General features: G+C 47.7%; 1 protein-coding gene and 1 long non-coding RNA gene across 2 annotated transcripts; both read right to left on the bottom strand.

Moving 5' to 3' along the window:
- Positions 1–932: 932 nt before the first annotated feature.
- On the bottom strand, positions 933–3,356 carry LOC135823590 (uncharacterized). Its single transcript, XM_065336435.1, has one exon. It carries the CDS (start codon positions 3,354–3,356, stop codon positions 933–935), a length of 2,424 nt encoding a protein of 807 aa, XP_065192507.1.
- A 3,526-nt stretch (positions 3,357–6,882) lies between these two features.
- LOC135823808 (uncharacterized) lies at positions 6,883–17,583 on the bottom strand. The gene is made up of 4 exons (XR_010554764.1): positions 17,349–17,583; positions 10,330–10,371; positions 9,313–9,531; positions 6,883–7,758 (listed from the first exon to the last, which is right to left on the bottom strand). It is a non-coding gene; the product is annotated as an uncharacterized LOC135823808 (long non-coding RNA).
- Between the last annotated feature and the right edge of the window lie 2,245 nt (positions 17,584–19,828).

The raw sequence follows: 19,828 nt of genomic DNA, 5'->3' as shown, positions 1-19,828 counted from the left end.
GAAACTACTTGCAGAACGAACAACACTGAACCAAGAATCATCATAACTTTCACGACACACGGGGTTAGACAACAAATGCAATTTAAAGCAGTTGAAAGTTCTAGAAGCAGTCTACATTCGCATTCGTGATCCAAATCTTTGTAAACAAAAAGAAAATGTCACCGCACTTACGCTATTCCAGTAAATTCGCACTCACACACACTTGCACATGCATGTCCATTGTCACACTGCACTTGCTGAATTTCCTATCATTTCTCACCTCACCTATAGTTAACCGTTAATCGGACTAACCGTTTGAACCCTACACGCAACACCCTCGTGTAGATCTACACTGCAGATCTACGTGTGTTGCTAGCTAGCGCTGGTCTAACTGTTACACTGCATGCAACGAGGTTAGGTTGTGCATTCACACTTAGTCTTTTGGCAAACCTCTCTCCCATAGGCTGAGAGGGTATAATTTATTTACTGTACTTTGATGATTCACAATATCTATCACACATAACATATTCATATTATTATCACAATGATCTAAGAAGACACTTTCTATGACTCCGAACGGACCAGGCCAGTTCCATCAAGGCCTGGAAAATAGTATAATAAAAGAGGCCAGCTGCATCAAGGCCTGGAACATCATTATGCGTGAGAAAACGTCAGCGTGACACATGTACAGCTTTTAAAAAGTGCTACTTTCGTGCACAAAGTGTCTGAGGAGGGGAAGAGGAAGAACGAGATAGATCAAATTGAGCAGGACAAAGGTAAGAAAAGAATTTTAAAATGAAGTTTCCACTTGAGTGATAGGTACCATCGTACCATCGATGTAACATCGATAAAATATTACTAGTATGCGAGAGCAACAGGGCTTGCTATGGCAGTGATGATGTCACTATGCATGCAACAATGCAGTTTTAAACATGAGCCTCTGGACTAGATGTTCACTTGCTGGAACTCAGGATGATGTCACCCGACTCAGGCAGGTGTTGAGGGTAGCCGTGATGCGGTGGTACATGCTCACTGGGCGGAACGTCCCCTGGGCTGAACCGGGGAAAGCTTTGCGGGTATGGGTACTGGGGAGGGTTGTGCGGTCGGTCCTCAACACGATCATTCTGTGCCGGACCTTCCGAGGGAACAGCAGCAACTGATGGCTGTGACTCATGCACATCATTGGGCGAGCCGAATCCGGGTTTCTCCGATGGATGGACGTCTGGCATGTGTTTAGGCATGTCCTGATGTGACACGATCACATTGGGGTCTTGGGCGTGCTCCTCCTCGTTTTCGGGTGTCTGGTCCAGATGGATCTGGCCGTGTTGCCCTGGGCTCACGTGCCCCTCCTCGTGGTCCGACTCTGCGTGTACCTCATGCAGCTGTGGTGCGGCGACCTCACAGCCAACCGTGTAGGCCTCCACACAGCGGCGTAGCTCTTGTCGTTCACAGTGACAGTCTCCGACTAGCGACTGGTCGGATGTGCAACTTTGTAGGACAGTTTCGTAGCTCTGCACACGGACTTGTCGCAACATCAGGCCGTGTTGATATCCTCGCTTGAAGCACCATCCCTCCTCACCGAACGCATAGCACTTGCTCTCAAGTACACTTTCCTCTTGGGCTTCGGCTGGGCACTGTTCATACGCAAAGAAAGGTATGGCAACATATCCGTGTTCCTCCTGCTGCTGCTGGTCCTCTTCGCGGTGGGGCTCCTCCTCGTGGTGGGGCTCCTCATGGTGGTGTGGTTCCTCCTCGTGGTGTGGTTCCCCCTCGTGGTGGGGTTCCCCCTCGTGGTGTGGTTCCTCCTCGTGGTGTGGTTCCTCCTCGTGGTGGGGTTCCCCCTCGTGGTGTGGTTCCCCCTCGTGGTGTGGTTCCTCCTCGTGGTGTGGTTCCTCCTCGTGGTGGGGTTCCCCCTCGTGGTGTGGTTCCTCCTCGTGGTGTGGTTCCTCCTCGCGGTGTGGTTCCTCCTCGTGGTGTGGTTCCTCCTCGTGGTGTGGTTCCTCCTCGCGGTGTGGTTCCTCCTCGCGGTGAGGTTCCTCCTCGTGGTGTGGTTCCTCCTCGTGGTGTGGTTCCTCCTCGTGGTGTGGTTCCTCCTCGTGGTGTGGTTCCTCTTCGTGGTGTGGTTCCTCCTCGTGGTGTGGTTCCTCCTCGTGGTGTGGTCCCTCGTGGTGTGGACCCTCGTGATGTGGTTCCTCGCGGTGTGGTTCCTCGTGATGTGGACCCTCGTGATGTGGTCCCTCGTGGTGTGGTTCCTCGTGGTGTGGTCCCTCGTGGTGTGGTTCCTCGTGGTGTGGTCCCTCGTGGTGTGGTCCCTCGTGGTGTGGTTCCTCGTGATGTGGACCCTCGTGGCGTGGTCCCTCGTGGTGTGGTTCCTCGTGATGTGGTCCATCGTGGTGTGGTTCCTCGTGATGTGGTTCCTCGTGGTGTGGTTCCTCGTGATGTGGACCCTCGTGGTGTGGTCCCCCGTGATGTGGTCCCTCGTGGTGTGGTTCCTCGTGATGTGGTCCATCGTGGTGTGGTTCCTCGTGATGTGGTCCCTCGTGGTGTGGTTCCTCGTGATGTGGACCCTCGTGGTGTGGTCCCTCGTGATGTGGTCCCTCGTGGTGTGGTTCCTCGTGATGTGGTCCATCGTGGTGTGGTTCCTCGTGATGTGGTTCCTCGTGGTGTGGTTCCTCGTGATGCGGACCCTCGTGGCGTGGTCCCCCGTGATGTGGTCCCTCATGGTGTGGCTGCTCGTGATGTAGCTGAGGTTCAAAATGAGGCTCCTGGTTATGGTGAGGTTCATTGTGATGGTGATGACCAGGATGGTGAGGATAATCGTGTTGATGCGGCTCTCCATGGCGAGATTGTCCAGCATGTCCTCCTCCATGGTGGTGGGGGTTGACATGATGCGGCTCTCCGTGATGAGGACCGAAATGATGATGAGGCTGTCCATGGTGCGGCTCGCCATGATGGTGACCGTGTCGATGGTGATGTGGCTCTTCAGGACGAGGGTGTACGCCATGGTGTGGTTCCTCGTGATGGGGCTCCTCGTCGTGGTGTGGCTCCTCGTGGTGTGGCTCCTCGTGGTGTGGCTCCTCGTGATGGGGCTCCTCGTGGTGTGGCTCCTCGTGATGGGGCTCCTCGTGGTGTGGCTCTTCACCTTGATGTGGCTCTTCACCGTGGTGCGGCCCCTCGCTGTGATGAGGCACTGGATCGGGGTTCTGATTACCGCTACGCGATCCAAACAGATCTAGCCATGCGCGAAGCAGCTGATCACCGTGCCTTTCATTCGCCTGATCACTGCCATTGGGCGCATCGGGGACAACGACTGGCACTGACAAAGCTTGTCCCACCAGGACAGCGGCTACTACTAGCAGGTACCCGCACACAGCCATCCTCTCCGCTCAGCTAGGATAATTCCTTCTTTCACCTCTCCTTCTCCAGGAGGTTCGAATGTAGGAAACTATAGTTCTGGAACTCGACTCGTATGATTGGATTGTGAACACAAGAAATGAAATTGGAAAATTTGCGATCCTATGGATGCGTCTGCAGTAATAGTACTCGTATTTGCTCTACTTGTTCGCAACGTCGTAAGCTGTTGTCCTGCGATACATACATGTTTAAGTATGGTATTTGGCCGAGACTCGAGAGTCCGAGGAAACGATGTAGAATGAGTCATTCGAATACGTCACTCAGTAGATAGCACTCATTTTCTCATGATTGTGTACGTTCTCAACGTTTCGAGCATACCGGACTGGTCCGTGAGCACAGTAAGTTAATTCAATACATACAACAAGTAATACTGTATTCGGGAGCCTCGGCAGCAAAGACGCCATAATTATGTCATGCTATCCGGCAGCAGACAACCCATGGCAAAGGGAAGGAATTGCTGCTGGTCGCACGCAGGCAGAGCCAGCCTACGTGGCCGTGGACGACTCCGACTCCGCGATGTCACTCCGGCACGCCAAGATGAATGCGCATGTTCTTGACACAGGGGCGATTGTCTGTGCTGCCACTGTGTCAGTGTGCTGACAGGCAGAGCGGTTCAGTACCAGGATCAAAGATGCGGAGGGCACCGCCCTGGTATGATGATAACTACGATAACACGGACCATCGCTAGCAAAAGCTCGACTCTAAATAGGCGGTATAGCCTAATCAGATAGGTCAGTGGCGGGTCCCCGATGCACTATAGAAGATCCTACACGAAATGGCGGGATTCGATAGCGATGAACTCTTCATCTTGGTTGCAGTAGTAGTACAGAGTCAGTCATGTACAGTCACATGTATATGTATGAATTGTATTGCACAATTACTTGTATAATAGTTGTAGTTGTGAGGAGCAGGTTTTGAAAGTGACAGATCGAATAATAATAATTCATTACTCAATCTGCGGACAGAACTGTTTCGTCCTGTGTGGACTCAAATTATTATGTCGCTGGGCCTGGTTCAAGTCCTGATGGTGACAGTTTTCTTCTTCAGACTGTTTCCCATTTGTTTGCATATTTCCCTAAAAAAAAAAATAAAAAAAATAAAAAAAAAATGGACTCAGATGGAAAGTGGAAAGGAAAAGGACATAATTATGGATACGAGTTAAGAGTAACTCTCCATTACTGTAACTGGATACTATATACAGTCAGAAAGTGCAATAACTAGGCACAAAACTGGCAAGAGTACTGAGACATTCGACGTCCTGACACCTAGCTTCAACACATCTCCGTAGCGCTAACCGACAGCCTTCCAACTTGGAAGGTTCAAGGTTATGGAAATACCAAAGAGGGGAAGGCAAGCGCAACGAAAACGAAAAATTCTTTGTTTCGTTGGGACTATAGCTTTTACTCGTTTTCGTTGCGCTTGCCTTCCCCTCTTTGGTATTTCCATAACCTTGAACCTTCCAAGTTGGAAGGCTGTCGGTTAGCGCTACGGAGATGTGTTGAAGCTAAGTGTCAGGACGTCGAATGTCTCAGTACTCTTGCCAGTTTTGTGCCTAGTTATTGCACTTTCTGACTGTATATAGTATCCAGTTACAGTGATGGAGAGTTACTCTTAACTCGTATCCATATGTCCTTTTCCTTTCCACATTTATTTATGGTTCAACATCCGAGTTTCAGATGGAAAGCCAAGGTTTAATTTATACAAAAGAGAAAGACCAAGGAACTACAAGTTACGCTATACTGTGCACTAACACCACCAGTTACTTAACATCTATATGGCGAAACGATCGTCGTGTGAAACTGCTGTTTGTTACCGCTGCTTATTGTCCATCTAAATTGTCATAGAAAAAGTAAAAGTAAATAATTATCGTGTCCGTTCCCAAAGGGAACTCACAACGGTAAATAAAGCTAAATAAAGCTAAATAAAGAATAGATCAAATATAACAAACAGGGCCGGTCGAGGCAGCTCGAAGCATGAGTAACTCGGTCAATGCACAAAAAAAGGTTTCACGCATTTCAGCGATCATCAGACAGCGGCATTTGGCATTCACCTCCGTTGTACATGTATGCGTAGATCGAATATTGACTTTTTGTTCTCCCCCATGGATTGGTGACATCAAGAGTCCATAATGGACTCTTGCCGTCTTGGTGACATGAATCAACACTGAAAGCTGTGAAGCACAGAACATGATTGTTAACAGGGCACCCACCGCAGAGTAGTGGAGTAGTCTGGATACAGACTCAGCATCACTAGTATGATAGTACAGTAGTATCAGTGAATGAAGGGTGCTATCCAGCAGTCTTTGAAAGTTGCCAAGGAAGATGCGCCTCTGACACTTCCGCAAGCGGAAACAGGAGTTGCTACCGACCGTGAATGACTGACAGTCTGTGCTTACATGTACATGATTGTACATAACACAATCTGGTAACTGTACATAAAAATATCTCCAATAAGTATAGTTATGCGGCAGAGCCTCGGTACATGAAAATAAGATAACGTCTCATCGGAATACCACTACAGCACAATGTCATGTGCATACATTGTATGGAATCCCTATAACAATCTCAACACGGCTTGTGATTAGGCATGGCGTGTGCACACTATACACAGTACTGGAAGGTCGAACAACACACCATGCAACAGTGCAACATTGTGCCAACTGCATCGCCCCGTTAAGGGGCCATCGACAATTTTCACGAAACGAAGAAAAAAAAAGTTGAGTTAGGACCCTCCCCAGGAGAGTATCGTTTTGAAAATTATTGATGTGTGAGACATCAATGCATTCTAGCTGTCAAGTCAATCTATTCCTTCACCCACGGCCACCCACCCACAAGCGAAACTTTTTCTTTTCGTGTAAAAGTTCGATAATTATGGACGGACCCGTAAGAGAGCATTATGATATGGACTGCAGATATTTCTACCTGCATCCGTGTGTTTTCTAAATGCAAGGCATGCCCTGCATGGTGATGGTGGCCACACGCCTCGCAGCTCGTGCTTGGTGCAGCAATGTGCCCTGATGTCCCAACAACCCGTCTAGCAAGGCCGAGCACGGTGCGGCTTCAGCACAAATCACCCCATCTCATACGAGACACAGCTTGCACACAAATCTCAGTGTAATCCGCAAGGGTGGCTTCCAACCCAACCAGGGAGACGTGAAATACCTGTACAGCTGTACTAGTTTTATAACGGGGCATATCGGCATTTTACGACTCCATGCTTCCAACCTGTCATGGCAGCTTCACATTATGTGTGAATATTTCACTTTTCATAGTCTCACACCTGGACAGCTAGCTGTTTCTACGTTGTTAGCTCTCCGCCTCAGCAGCAGGGCTCAGAGTCACTGGCCAAAACCAATCGCAATGAGGTCCAGTGAGCAACAACACATGTTTAAACCGGCCTAAAAGTAAAAGCGCATCAAAGGTCGGCGTGCGCTAACTGCAAGAAACACAGTGAGCAGGTGACGGGGGCAGGTTTGACAATAACCAGACGGAGTGCTGAGTAAATTCCATATCCATTGAGTATTTACATGCCGTAAGAACAATAGACGTTGGATATAAGCATGTGTGTAGGTGTAATGTACATTTGAATTTGAATCGTAGTGAAGAGACCGTTTTCGGACGGTTTGGAGTTGAGAAGTTAAAGTTTTCTAAATATGTAAATGGCTGTGTTGGAGTTTGCAGACAATTAGAAAACTGTGTAGACACACACGGAACAAATTCAAAAGGAAAGACGACACGCGGATACATGCACCGCATTTCAAAAACTGGCAAGCATCCTCACGGAACCAGCATCTGATTGCCTCGAGCTTCCGTCACTTAAACAACATGCATAACCGGTTCAACGGATGCAGAGATCTCTACAGGGGTTCCAGTTTAGCCAAAATTAGATAACTGATACATGGACATGTACATGCATGTGGCTTCCAGTAGTACATTGCCAAATTTAGGGGGTTCCCCGGAACCCCTCTGGATCCGCCTCGGAATCCCCTGGATTAGGCCCTATAATAAAAAATCAGCTGTAGCTTACTTGCTCTCATGAAACGGTGCTCAATGGCGCGGTTCCTGCAGTGTGCATCGGTGAGAGGAAAGGCACAACATGGAGAGAGTTTGTGCAACACACTTAGCAGAAGAGGTCAGCAGCTTGTAGGGCGATTGTCGCAAATGGATTGGTGCCGAGGCTCGCTAAAAGGAGAACAGGAAATATTTACGAGAGGCAGCGCCTGGTTACCGATGATGTTTTAATCGTAGCCGGTTGTCTACACTGGCTATCTGCTCACTTATCCAGCACCTCCTGTGATTCGTACAGGGGATTGTCCTTGACAGGTGCCTGGGCTGGTGCAGAGTACACTGGGTTGCTGAATCCAACCTGTTGTATGTACACACACACACACACACACCATGACACACACACACACACACACACACACTCACACACACATACTCACACACATGCCGTGACACACACCCTTGCACACACAAATGCATGCACACATACATACACGTGCACACACACACACGCGCGCGCGCGCGCACACACGAACAGAGGTGTTAGGAGTGGCGAGATGTGTTTCACCCCCACCTTGCATAAGAGGAATGGATGTCACTACAGCAAAATCTGGGCATCTTGGCAACGGCTGTTCTCCTGCCCTATGAAGGGGCAAGGAACCTTGGGGTTCGAGTTTCTGCACGGCTGGTGGGGACATGCACACACGTCTCATTATTATTCTTTTGACGCCCATCGCCGAAGGCAATGATAGCAATGGTTCAGCAGAAGCCATAGCAACTTGTGCCCGGATTGCACCATTCAACAGCTTGCAAGGCTGAAGAATTGCCCGCCACTAGTCAGCCTGGTCTACACCAAAAAAGCTATGAAGTGGCTTTTTCTGGACAGTGAATGCCTATGTTTTGGTCTTTTTCATTGTTCTTCCCGCACACCCATCACACCACATACTCCAGCATGCACTGGCTGTTGGTAACCACCCAGGAGAATGCACACATACACATACACACACACACGTGCACACACATTTGCACGTGCACACACCCACACATGCACGTGTACATACACACATGCGTGCAAGTACATTGCACGTACATACATACACACACACACACACCATTGGACGCCCATCGCCAAAGGCGATGATAGCGATGCTACAGCAGAAGCCATAGCAGCTTGTGCTGGGATTGCACCATTCAACAACTTGCAAGGCTGAAGAATTGACCGCCACTATTCAGCCTGGTCTACACCACACAGCTATGAAGTGGCTTTTTCTGGCCAGTGAATCCCTACTTTTTGGTCTTTTTTCATTTCTTTCCCGCACACACATCACACCACATACTCCGGCATGCATTGGCTGTTGGTAACCACCCAGGAGAATGAAAGAAAAGTCAGGAGAAGTCTGAGAAAGAGAAGAAAGACGTGTGTGACCGTAATCGTCGGGAATCGAACCCGTAACCTCTCGATTGGAAATCGCTGCACATACCACTGCACCATATGGGACACACACATGCCCACATACACACACATGTGCACACATGCACGTATGCAGAAGTGAAAGTACACACATATGCTTACACACATATACACATGTGTACATACACATGCACACACACCACAAGGAGAGAGAGACAGAGAGAGAGAGACAGAGAGAGAGAGAGAGAGAGAGAGAGAGAGAGAGAGAGAGAGAGAGAGAGAGAGAGAGAGAGAGAGAGAGAGAGAGAGAGAGAGAGAGAGAGAGAGAGAGAGAGAGAGAGAGAGAGAGAGAGAGAGAGAGAGAGACAGGGAGAGAGAGAGAGAGAGAGAGAGAGAGACAGAGAGAGGGAGAGAGAGAGAGAGAGACAGAGAGAGGGAGAGAGAGAGAGAGGACATGGGTCCGTGGTGTCCGCACACAGGTAGACATGTTATCTCAACACTCACTTCTTAGCGGACATGACTTCAGCATGGGGCCAAATTTTCTGCATCTCAATTCGATCTCAGGTCAGATGCTTCGTGAGAAACTACCTAAATCCACCAAAACTCGGGCCACTCCTCCCACATTGTTTCGGCATACTGTCGGAAGTACATGACGCTGATCAGGACGGTGATGAGAGCGGCCAGGGCCAGAGCAGCGAAAACGACGACGCAGTGTTGATGCTGCTGCATGTGCACACCGTAGATACATTAAAGCACATAACAGGGTTAGGCATCGGCTCACTCATCAGCAGGGCTATTAGAAATACTTCAAAGAACGTATGTAGCTAATAATCTGGACAAATCTGTCATTTGTTGGCCCCATAAATTACACACACACACACACACACACACACACACACACACACACACACACACACACACACACACACGAGACAGTGGCAAGAAGAGAGAAGAGACGAGAGAAATCGAAAGTCAACAGAACTTGGCATCGCGTTGCAAGTCCTGTGACGTCGAGAACCGCCTGTTGCAATGTTCACATTCACGATGACAGCCGTTTCTGGCTGCATGTGACATTCGTTTACCACGGTCGCAGTGACAACAGCTCAAACCAGGACGGGAGCAGAAAGATCGGCGGCATACATCATATGGAAAAGATGGGCTATATGACTAGTTCAGCAGGACATGTGACCCAATCATAGACCAAAGCAAGCTGGAATAATAGTACTCGTATGATGTGCGGTATGCCCTGCCTGCCCGGGTCATTCCATCACAGACATTGCACAGTAGAAGTTACTACTGTCGGCTGCAGAAGAACGGAGTGCTGACGAACGAACAGACTAGGATTTCATCAAGCACAGCATACCAATGTATACACGGTGACTCAACTGTGCATAGACTACAATACATGAAAAGAAGAACGGCCCGGGCTAGGAGGCTGACCCCCCCCCCCAGTTCTTCGCTACCCAACAGTACTGTATCATCTTACAAGCCGAGCACGTTGATTGCTTTCAAGGAACTTACTGTCAGAGTCAATGCGTGCTCCTGTACTGGCGTTTAGCATCTCTGTAGATACAAGCAAGAAGAAAAGACTAGACAAATTGCAATTTCAAATTTGGACTTCACGGAGAATTTCAAAGTTTTACTTCGAAGTAGTAAATTAGAGGCCACGTGCCACGTACCGCTCTTATCTGTCTTGCAAGTGTTGAGTTTCGGAGAGAAAAGAGCGGTACGTGGCATGTGGCCTCTAATTTCCTAAAACTAAGAAAAGACAACTTAGAAGAAATCAAACGGAAACGAGTTATGAAGCAACTATCCACGACTGTAGCAAGATAATAACAGATAATAACAGAAAGTGCGATACATAGGGCACAAAACTGAAAGGCTACTGAGACATCCAATGATAGATAGAAGATAGTTGCTTGATAACTCATTTCCATGTGATTTCTTCTATTTTGATTATATTTACTGGCTCAGTATGCGAGTTAAAAGACAACTTCACACTCTGTACGTGCACACCTGTCTCCCTCCTGCCCCACTCCAGTAGCAAGTCACCACAAGAGTACAAGTAGAGACAATTCTGGCAAGACATTGACGTCGTTACATAGCAATGCCCTTGAGCTGGTAGTCGACCGGGCGCAGTTGTTCCCGGCACCACCTTCCCAGCCGGGCCATCCGGCTTGATTCGGATTGTTTGAGGTCAGCAAGCATGCTCTGACGAACCGAAGGAGCCCCACCTCAACCAGGTCAGTGTGCACCTGGTTGATTTGTTTCGCCCAGGTGCACACACCTTATCAGCTGATCAGTTATGTCACAGGCCCTGCTCACCTGGCAATGGAGAAGGCAATGAACAGACCGGTACAGAGTCCAGACGCTTGCTTTGCTTTTTCAGAGCTCAGCAGCAGAGAAATAGGTGTAGATTCTGTCGAATAAATTACACGAGGTATCGGACATGGGTACATTCTACATACCGTATTTCCCCGATTACAAGTTGCACTCAATTATAAGTCGCAACCCCCATTTTCAGGTTTGAGCCATATTGATTTGATACAATTATAGATTTCAGTAGTACCGTAAAATCCCGCCAGAGCGCCCCTACCTCCTCGTCGCTTCAGGTAGGGAGAGGCGGATGGGCGAGTCCTCCTTGCCGCATTCAGTGCAACATGAAAAAGTACTCACCCTACGAAAACTGTTCGTGCATCTCGTACACCGACCAAAGGTCAAGAGCCAGGAGTCGTACAGACCCGTCAAAACTCAGGGTTTGTGCGATCCCTGGTCAAGAGGGTACCTAGGGTGGGCACTGTTGCGTACATTTCCAACGGGGTCGAGCACGCGTCTGCAGTACTGTACAGTATGGCATCACAGACTGCGACAGAGTCATACGAGGATACATCCCTGACAAGAAGTCAGGGAGGGGCAGACAGGAGAGACGGGGCGCTCTGGCAGGATTTTACGGTAATAGTAAGTCATGCTCGATTGTAAGTCGCACCCCCCTGTTTTACCCTTGAATTTTAGTGTACAAAGGTGCGACTTACATTCGGGGAAATACGGTACACATGTTCACAGCCTCTACAAATGAAAGAAACCAACCAGCAGCCTACGGACCTGGGGTGGAGTGGAAAAAAATTCACGGTTCGCGTGAGACTCGGCTGGAGGCCGTGTTTTGCGCATCCATAGGAACGACACCACCCTATATGGATCAAGGCAGTGGAAATATCAGTGACAAATCAGTCAGTTTCTACTCAGAGTTTCTGTGATGTCCCTTTATTAAATAGAACATTGGTGGAAAGGTCCTGTATTCTGTGTAGGATATATTATTGCAAGCTCTGGTTAACCATAATCCCATGATCATTGCGTTGTAGAAGCTCTGCCACCGTGACTGTGTAGAGACGAACTGACTCGGCCTGATAAACTAGACTGGGTTCCGACACCCTTGATACCCTGTGTTCTACACACATGCAGCCCTAGAGAAACACATTTTTCTTGCCACTACGGTCACCTGCATGACGCGCGTGACCCACACTGCAAGCTCCACGCCGCGCGCAGTGCACCAGGTGTACTGGCACACGTCACAATGCTTTTCGACACGACCCAATGAATACATGCACGGTAGAGATATCACCTCTCGTCGTCAAAATTTGTACTTTTTTCAAGCCGATAGCAACTAAAATACTCGTTCGATATCTTTTCTAACAAGTAATTACCGAGTAATCGGTGTAATAGTTTCAGCCCTACACTGTGTAGAGACAAACTGACTTGACCTACTAGCCTTTTTCTGCCACCCTTGATACCCTGTGCTCCACATAGACCTGCCAAGTTTGTTTTTCTTTAGGCAGGAGATCTCCCTTAGTGAGAGAGAGAGGGGGGGGGGGGGGGGGGGTAACCAGTAGGGAGGGGGGGGGGGGGTAGCCAGTAGGGAGGTGAACAGGTTTACTGTAATGCTAACGAACATTCAATTCTAGCGATTTAACGAATTTTAAAAAAGGGTTAACATTTGAAGTCGTTACCGTATTATCTCTAATATAAGCACGGTCCTTTATTTTTTCAACGTACCTCCGCCCTGTGCTATTAATGGAGACGTTCCTTTATTGGAGACTGTTCCATTATTATTTCAACCTCATTTCAGAGGCATGTTGCCATGCCAAATTCATGTCAGACACACACATTCCAGGGGTTTTTCGCCGGTACTTTATTTTAGAGATAATACGGTACATCCATTTTACCAGGTACCGATAGACAGTGTGCGTATAATGGAGACTGAGCGCTTTATTTTTTGAATGCCGCCCCAAGGTGTTCTATTATTGGAGACATGCTATTATTGGAGACTGTGCTTATATCAGAGATAATACGGTATGTGCAAAACGATTATGTTCATTGCACATGTACAGTCATTTGCCGGTTTTGAGACAGAATTTGTTATAATTATTGCGTTAAAATATCTGGTCTTACAGTATTCCACTCGCATGCTGGACGTGCTGTAAATGGCAGCATGCATGCGTGTGTTCGCAGAGTCACTAGCTGCACTGCACTACACCCAGTGTAACTAACACCGGGGAGCCGTACACGTCACGACTCCCTGCCGGCACTGTGCTCGTAGATCTACACGACTGACCAGTCTACTACTGTGCATGCTTTTTTTTGTAGCTGGCTCTCCTGTGCGAGTCAGTGTACAGGGTTCGGTGGGCATGCTTGACGACTCTTGAAAAAACGGCAGCAAATCGGGTTGTTCTTCATATCGGGTGGGAGATCGGGAGATGTTTCAAAAACAACACCAAAATCGGGAGACTTGGCACCTCTGTAGATGGTTAGAGATGCAGCATTCCCTTCTCTTTGAAGACTGAAGTGATCACATCTAGAGTTTACAACCAAGAGTATACAACTGTGCTCAGAATAAAACGTCTCGTGGACGTTGCAAATGCACCTTGGTCTGGACGCGATGCCGCACATGAGACGTGCAATGCTCTCGACGCGTCTAAAACAAATCCCCAGAACATAATATTCGAAGCACACAAAATACGAACACACCTAGACCGCTCTCTGTGCATGTGTGTTCCTGCCGTCCCCCCCCCCCCCCCCCCAAGAAACTCTCAGGGGAATTTTTCTCGTATAACCCCCCAAGAGTGTGCAACTCTGCATATGGGGTCTCCGACGGCGAAAACTCACATCACGTGTCTCAGGCAAGTTCGTACTACGTACAAACGGAGGATGGCGTGCGCGCAATCCGATTATCTGCCATGATCATGCTGGGGATTTGCATCCCCGCAGTGAGTTTCTGTCAGAGAGTGCTTTTTTTATTACTCCGCTGCTCGCTAAATGTACAACTGCGACACTGCACCACGTGATGTGAGTTTTCGCCGTCGGCGTGCCCCATAGAAAGGGTATCAGGAGTTGCACACTCTTCGGGGGTTATACAGGCGCGTCGCACCGACTTCGGAGGTGGGGTGGCCATGGAAGGGGGGTCCGGGGGTCGTCCCCCCGGGAAAAAATTTCAAAAATTGAAGCCAATTGCAAGCATTTCCGGGCATTTGGTGCCATTTCAGTGTACGGTAACTACAATGAAAGACTTTTTGATTCTGCAACAAACCAAGATGCTACGATCGGGGACAAACATTACCCTCCCCCGGGAAAAAAATTCAAAAATTGAATCCAATTGCAAGCATTCCCAGGCATTTGGTGCCATTTCAGTGTACATGGACTTTTGATTCTGCAACAAACCACGATCGGGGACAAGGATTTGCCACGTTTGCGCTGAGATCATCGCGCTTTGTTGCAGTGTGCTCAAAAAAAAAAAAAAACGGCCGAAAAAGTGGGGCGGCCATGGCCGCCCCGGCCGGTGCGGTTCCGACGCCCTTGTTATAATACTCTTGGTATTACTAGTACATTCGTGCATAATTATGTTCACTACAAGTAGCACGAGTAGCACAGTTGTATTACCGTATTTGCTATTTTCTCTGTTAAAGGGGCACTCCGGGAATTTTTTCGGTGGTGTGTTCTCTTCATGGGGACCTTATATGGCCCCCAAGGAATGGGGAATCGCGAGAACTAGACCCAAAAAGTCGATAATATGAAGCCAGGGAGGGCCAAGTTTGTCTCCTCTTTTGATGGTTTTGATGACGTCACGTGTGATTAGTATTCAAATTCTCTGCATTTGAAGATCTTAGTTGTTTGAATTTTCTGGTGATGAAGAACGATGTTTGGTATTCCCAAGCTTCACAACTGCGACCATACTCTAAGGAACCTGAAGGACCTCCTGAGGTGCCCTGGTAGAAGCGCAGCCTGATGAGGGCCAGGAAATTGGAGCGGACGACTTCACTCGTCGACAAGGAAATAACGATTGGTGTTCCTGCCAGAAATGTGGGGTGATGCAGAGGGCAGTCGATTACCTTCGCTGTCGAGAGAGCGCTGCAGCTGTTAGCATTGACAGCCCTTTGACATGCGTTACACATCACCCCGACTTCGCGTCAGCTTGTCTAAACAAAACTGTTCTGACCATATGCCTCGCGGCGTATAGAGAATTTCGGGATCCTCGTACTCGGACCAGTAAAGTCGTCCGCTCCAATCTCCTGGCCCTCATCAGGCTGCGCTTCTACCAGGGGCACCTCAGGGGGTCCTTCAGGTTCCTTAGAGTATGTCCGCGGTTGTGAAGCTTGGGAATGTCGACCAAACATCGTTCTTCATCACCAGAAAATTCAATCAACTAAGATCTTCAAATGCAGAGAATTTGAATACTAATCACACGTGACGTCATCAAAACCATCAAAAGAGGAGACAAACTTGGCCCTCCCTGGCTTCAACTATCGACTTTTTGGGTCCAGTTTTCGCGATTCCCCATTCCTAGGGGGCCATATAAGGCCCCCATGAAGAGAACACACCACCGAAAAAATTCCCGGAGTGCCCTTTTAAAAGCCCAGGTCTCCTATAATAGCCCAGTCTCCAATAATGACCCGGGGTGAGGGTTGTTTGAAATAATAAAGAGCACAGTCTCTAATAGAAGCGTGGGCCACAATTGGAGCATGCAACAAGTTTATCGACTGCATATCAATAGCAGTACAATATGCCAAGCATATGTTTGTAAGGAGGTTTATCGGTCTACTGCTTCCTTCCTGGTGCCCATGTTTAGGGGTCAAAGGGGTGTTCCGGGTACCCGGGTACCCGCCCGTTAATCTCAGGTACCGTTAGTAAAAGGGTACCCGTTTCGATTTCGGTGATCAAGTCAGTACGAAACAACGCTGCTGGGATCGTGCATTCCAGGCGGGAGTCAATTATTTACAACTCCAAGCTACATGCCTGAATTGTTATTGCATTTTCGCACCTAGTAGATCTACCTCTGCGACTATCAGACTCAAATCAACTGGCGAATCACAATGTGATTTCAAAATGCAACCTGAGAACAGATAAATTACTATCATGGTTTATATGAAAATTGCGCAAAAATTAAAACATGGCTGCTAAAGGGTACCCGTTAACCCGCCCGTTAAGAAAATTACCCGTTCGTTAGTTAAAGGTACACCCGTTTGACCCCTACTCATATTATTGTGAAACATCAGTTTATTACAATACTACTGAGTTTGTGGTTTAGAAAATCAGTACTGATATGCAGTGGTCAGTTTACGCCTATATAGACTGGAGTTGGCTGGATAGTGGAGCATTGAAAAAATAAGAGCCCAGTCTCCAATATTAGCACAGTCTCTACTAGTAGCGCAGGTAGAGCTGTCACTGAAATAATAAGAACTAGGGCTCAAACGGTCACGGTTTTACCCCCAACGGTTAACTGCTAAGCTAACGGTCGGTTTAACGGTTATAACCTATAAGCCACGGCAGTCCTGCGGACTCTTTTTAACCGTATATTTGGCTATACTTATTCAAAAAATGTACCCTATTCAGCACAACGCACACATGTATATTCCCTTGCATGCTCATTCATACATACTCTCACATGAAGAGACCAGATATGACCGAGTTGACAGCCCAGAAATTGCGCACGCGTGCGACAGCCTGCGAAAGTGCATACCTTGCAACGACCTGATACTTGAAAAATTGACTGAAAAGTTACTGCGTAACCGTTATCTTTATCGGTTAACCGTTAATTCTTCGTAACCGGTCTGCAACCGGTTAATCGGACTAACCGTTTGAGCCCTGATAAGAACCCTGGGCTCTTATTGGAGAAAGTGCGGTACAGCTGTATGTGTTCAGGGGATTCTTCAAGGGCACCGGGCCTATGATTATAATAGACTACTGTAAGACATGTATATATAACGAGGAAGCAAATCTAACGTTTTAACGGATGACATTTCTTCGTTATAATAAGATCCGTTGAGGCCGTACTGCTTCATATATGCTGTGTGTGGATATGGCAGAATACTGCAAGATCGTTAACATATCTTCTCGTTAACCTATGAATTTTGGACAATCGTTAAATTTGCGACTCGTTATAATAAAAACATGTCTTACAGTAAATCGAGAGAGTACACCTTATGCGTTCACAGTTGCATGTGCGAACAGCCTATCCTATTACATTGTATTAGACAGTATTCTGTACCAACCTGCAATCTTGTCGTATCATGTCGGATGTGGTGGGCATTCCAAACATCACGGAATGCCTGGAAATCGTCAAGCGAAACCTCTCGTCCATGACAAAAACGACCTTCCGCTGTGTTCCAGTTGAGAATCCTACGTAGCTACCTACTTCAGCCTCAGGACATTCGTCGCCCTCTGATATTGTTCCTTCCCAAGTACAGCAACCGTTATCCTACAACCTTGTAGGGTTATCAAAACTTATCATTTATGAAGAAATAGTGTGGTTCCACAAGAAAAAGTTTCATATGACTGACATCTTCATCTTCACCAGCACTTTGCGGGGCAAGCTTTCGCGCGAAAAACAGACCCGGCGGGCGCGATCGGTAACGAATCGCGACGTATCACGCTATGCGGTCGCACAACGTCCCGGGTTCGATACGGTGGCGGTGTGGGCCCAGCTGCTGCCTGTTCTGTGTTCTGGGCCATGGGGGTGCACCGGTGGTCGGGAGTGGGGCCGGGGTTAGGCCCCCGTGTAAATATGCCGGCATTTTTTTGAGCATTTTCGGTACAATCCGCAAACCCAGCATGCTAGCACTTTGGGCTCGTGATGCAGGCTCATGCAGCATTTTGGGGGAAACGGAGCACTTGGCCGTTGTGTATCAAAATTGAGAGAAGAAAACTTCCCAAACAAGAACGTCACTTCCGCATTCCGTGGGTTAGCTTCTTGTTGAGTAGTTTATGAATTGAAAATAATGGTTTTGACCAGGGAGTCGTAAAAATACCGGTATTTTCTGACTCCCTGCTTTTGAGTATTTTGACGGCGTGTGCTGAGGATTACAAAAAAATGAGCATTTTCCGAGCATTTTCGGCAAGGTTTGGGAGCATTTTCTGCAAGGTTTACGAGAATTTCCCAAAAGCATTTTCGGCAAAGTTTCGGGCATATTACACCGGGCCCTAGCCGGGGTGGGGCGATAGTCGATAGAGCATGAATCTGAAACCTGGCAATGATGATTGATGAACACGAAGTCTTTGGCCAGTATGTGCTATGAGCCTATTATTATTATTATTATGAAATGACCCAAAGGCAATGTGCCTATCGAGGGGTTCATTTGATTGAAAGAACAGTAGATGTAGATTTATGTACAAAGAGAAGTAGGGATTATTATTATTATTATTATTATTATCAAATTTTTGATAGGGCAATCCCCACAGGCCTAAGGCCTTCTTACAGGGTACCCTAGAAATGAAAGTACTGAATGACGGAATAGGTGCAGTGAAGAGCATAAGCGGACTGCAGCGGGGAGTGCATTCCAACGGTCGGAACCGATGAAAGAAACTGAAAAGAGACCGAAACGAGTTTTAGCTTTTGGTAGAGTGACAGACGAAGATACCTGAGAGCGAGTGCAGGAATTGGTACGAGTAGAAGTAGAACGAAGGCAAAAGCAATCAGTAAGGAGAGTAGTAGTTAACTGATTCAGGACACGAAACACTAAGATATAGAGTTTGAACTGATAGCGCACAGACAAAGGGAGAATGTGATGGCGTGCATTAACAAGGGATACGTCAGAAAAGCGAGGCATACTGAACACAATGCGTAGAGCTCTATTACTAAGACGGACTAGACGGTCATGAAGAGTTACTGACAAGCAATGAGCAAATGAGTTACTCCCATACTCGAGTACTGTCTGAATGGAACAAATGTAAAATGCACGCTTCGCAGTTACCGTCATGTGATCTCGGACCTTTCTGAACATGGCTAACTTACTTCCAACTTTCCGCTCTAGTTGGCTAACGTGCTCTCCGAAGGAGAGATGTTCGTCGAGTACAACGCCAAGGTATCGAATGTGTGCACTAGGGTTGATTGTGACCTCACCCAGCTGTAGAGCGACGCTGGGGTCAAGGGGCTTGCACTTTGACCTGAACACGACAAACTGCGTCTTGGAAGGATTCAGCAGTAAGCCTCTGGCCGCCAAGAACTCTTTCACTTTGACAATGTCTTCCGTCAGCTCCTTGCACAACTGTTCAACGTTCTTGCCAGCTTTGTAAAGGGAGACATCGTCCGCGTACTGTCGAGCCTTGCAGTGCCGGGGTAGGATTGATGAGGAGAGAAATGGGGAAAATCAACTGCAAGGTGGCGGAATTCCGTTGATTGCATAAGCATAGTCAGCTGTAAATTTATTTATTTATTTATTTATTTATTTATTTATTCAACATCTCCTGGCCCGTCCGAAGACTGCCAATAAACATGAGAGGTCAGGTGATAGCCAACCACGGCAAGCTAAAAAGGGAAAAAAAAAAAAGAAAGATGCTGTCAGAGAGGGAAAGGAGATAGGGAGAGAAAAGAAAGGGAGGCACATTAATAATACATGGGATCACTTCGGATGAGAGAAATTTCCTGAGGGCAGCTTTGAACTTATAGAGCGAGGCTTCCGATGTTAGCCTGGGGGTAAACACTATGAAGTATTTCTTTCCTTCCACTGCCAGTTGCATCTTCCTTTCTGCTCCG

Source organism: Sycon ciliatum, chromosome 8 (assembly GCF_964019385.1).
Source record: "Sycon ciliatum chromosome 8, ocSycCili1.1, whole genome shotgun sequence".
Lineage (NCBI taxonomy): Eukaryota > Metazoa > Porifera > Calcarea > Leucosolenida > Sycettidae > Sycon > Sycon ciliatum.
The sequence above is the reverse complement of the archived record's forward strand: the minus strand, read 5'-3'. Positions and strand labels throughout refer to the sequence as shown.

Coding starts and splice junctions, on each gene's coding strand:
- LOC135823590 (XM_065336435.1), bottom strand. CDS start 3,356: ATGGCTGTGTGCGGGTACCTGCTAGTAGTAGCCGCTGTCCTGGTGGGA.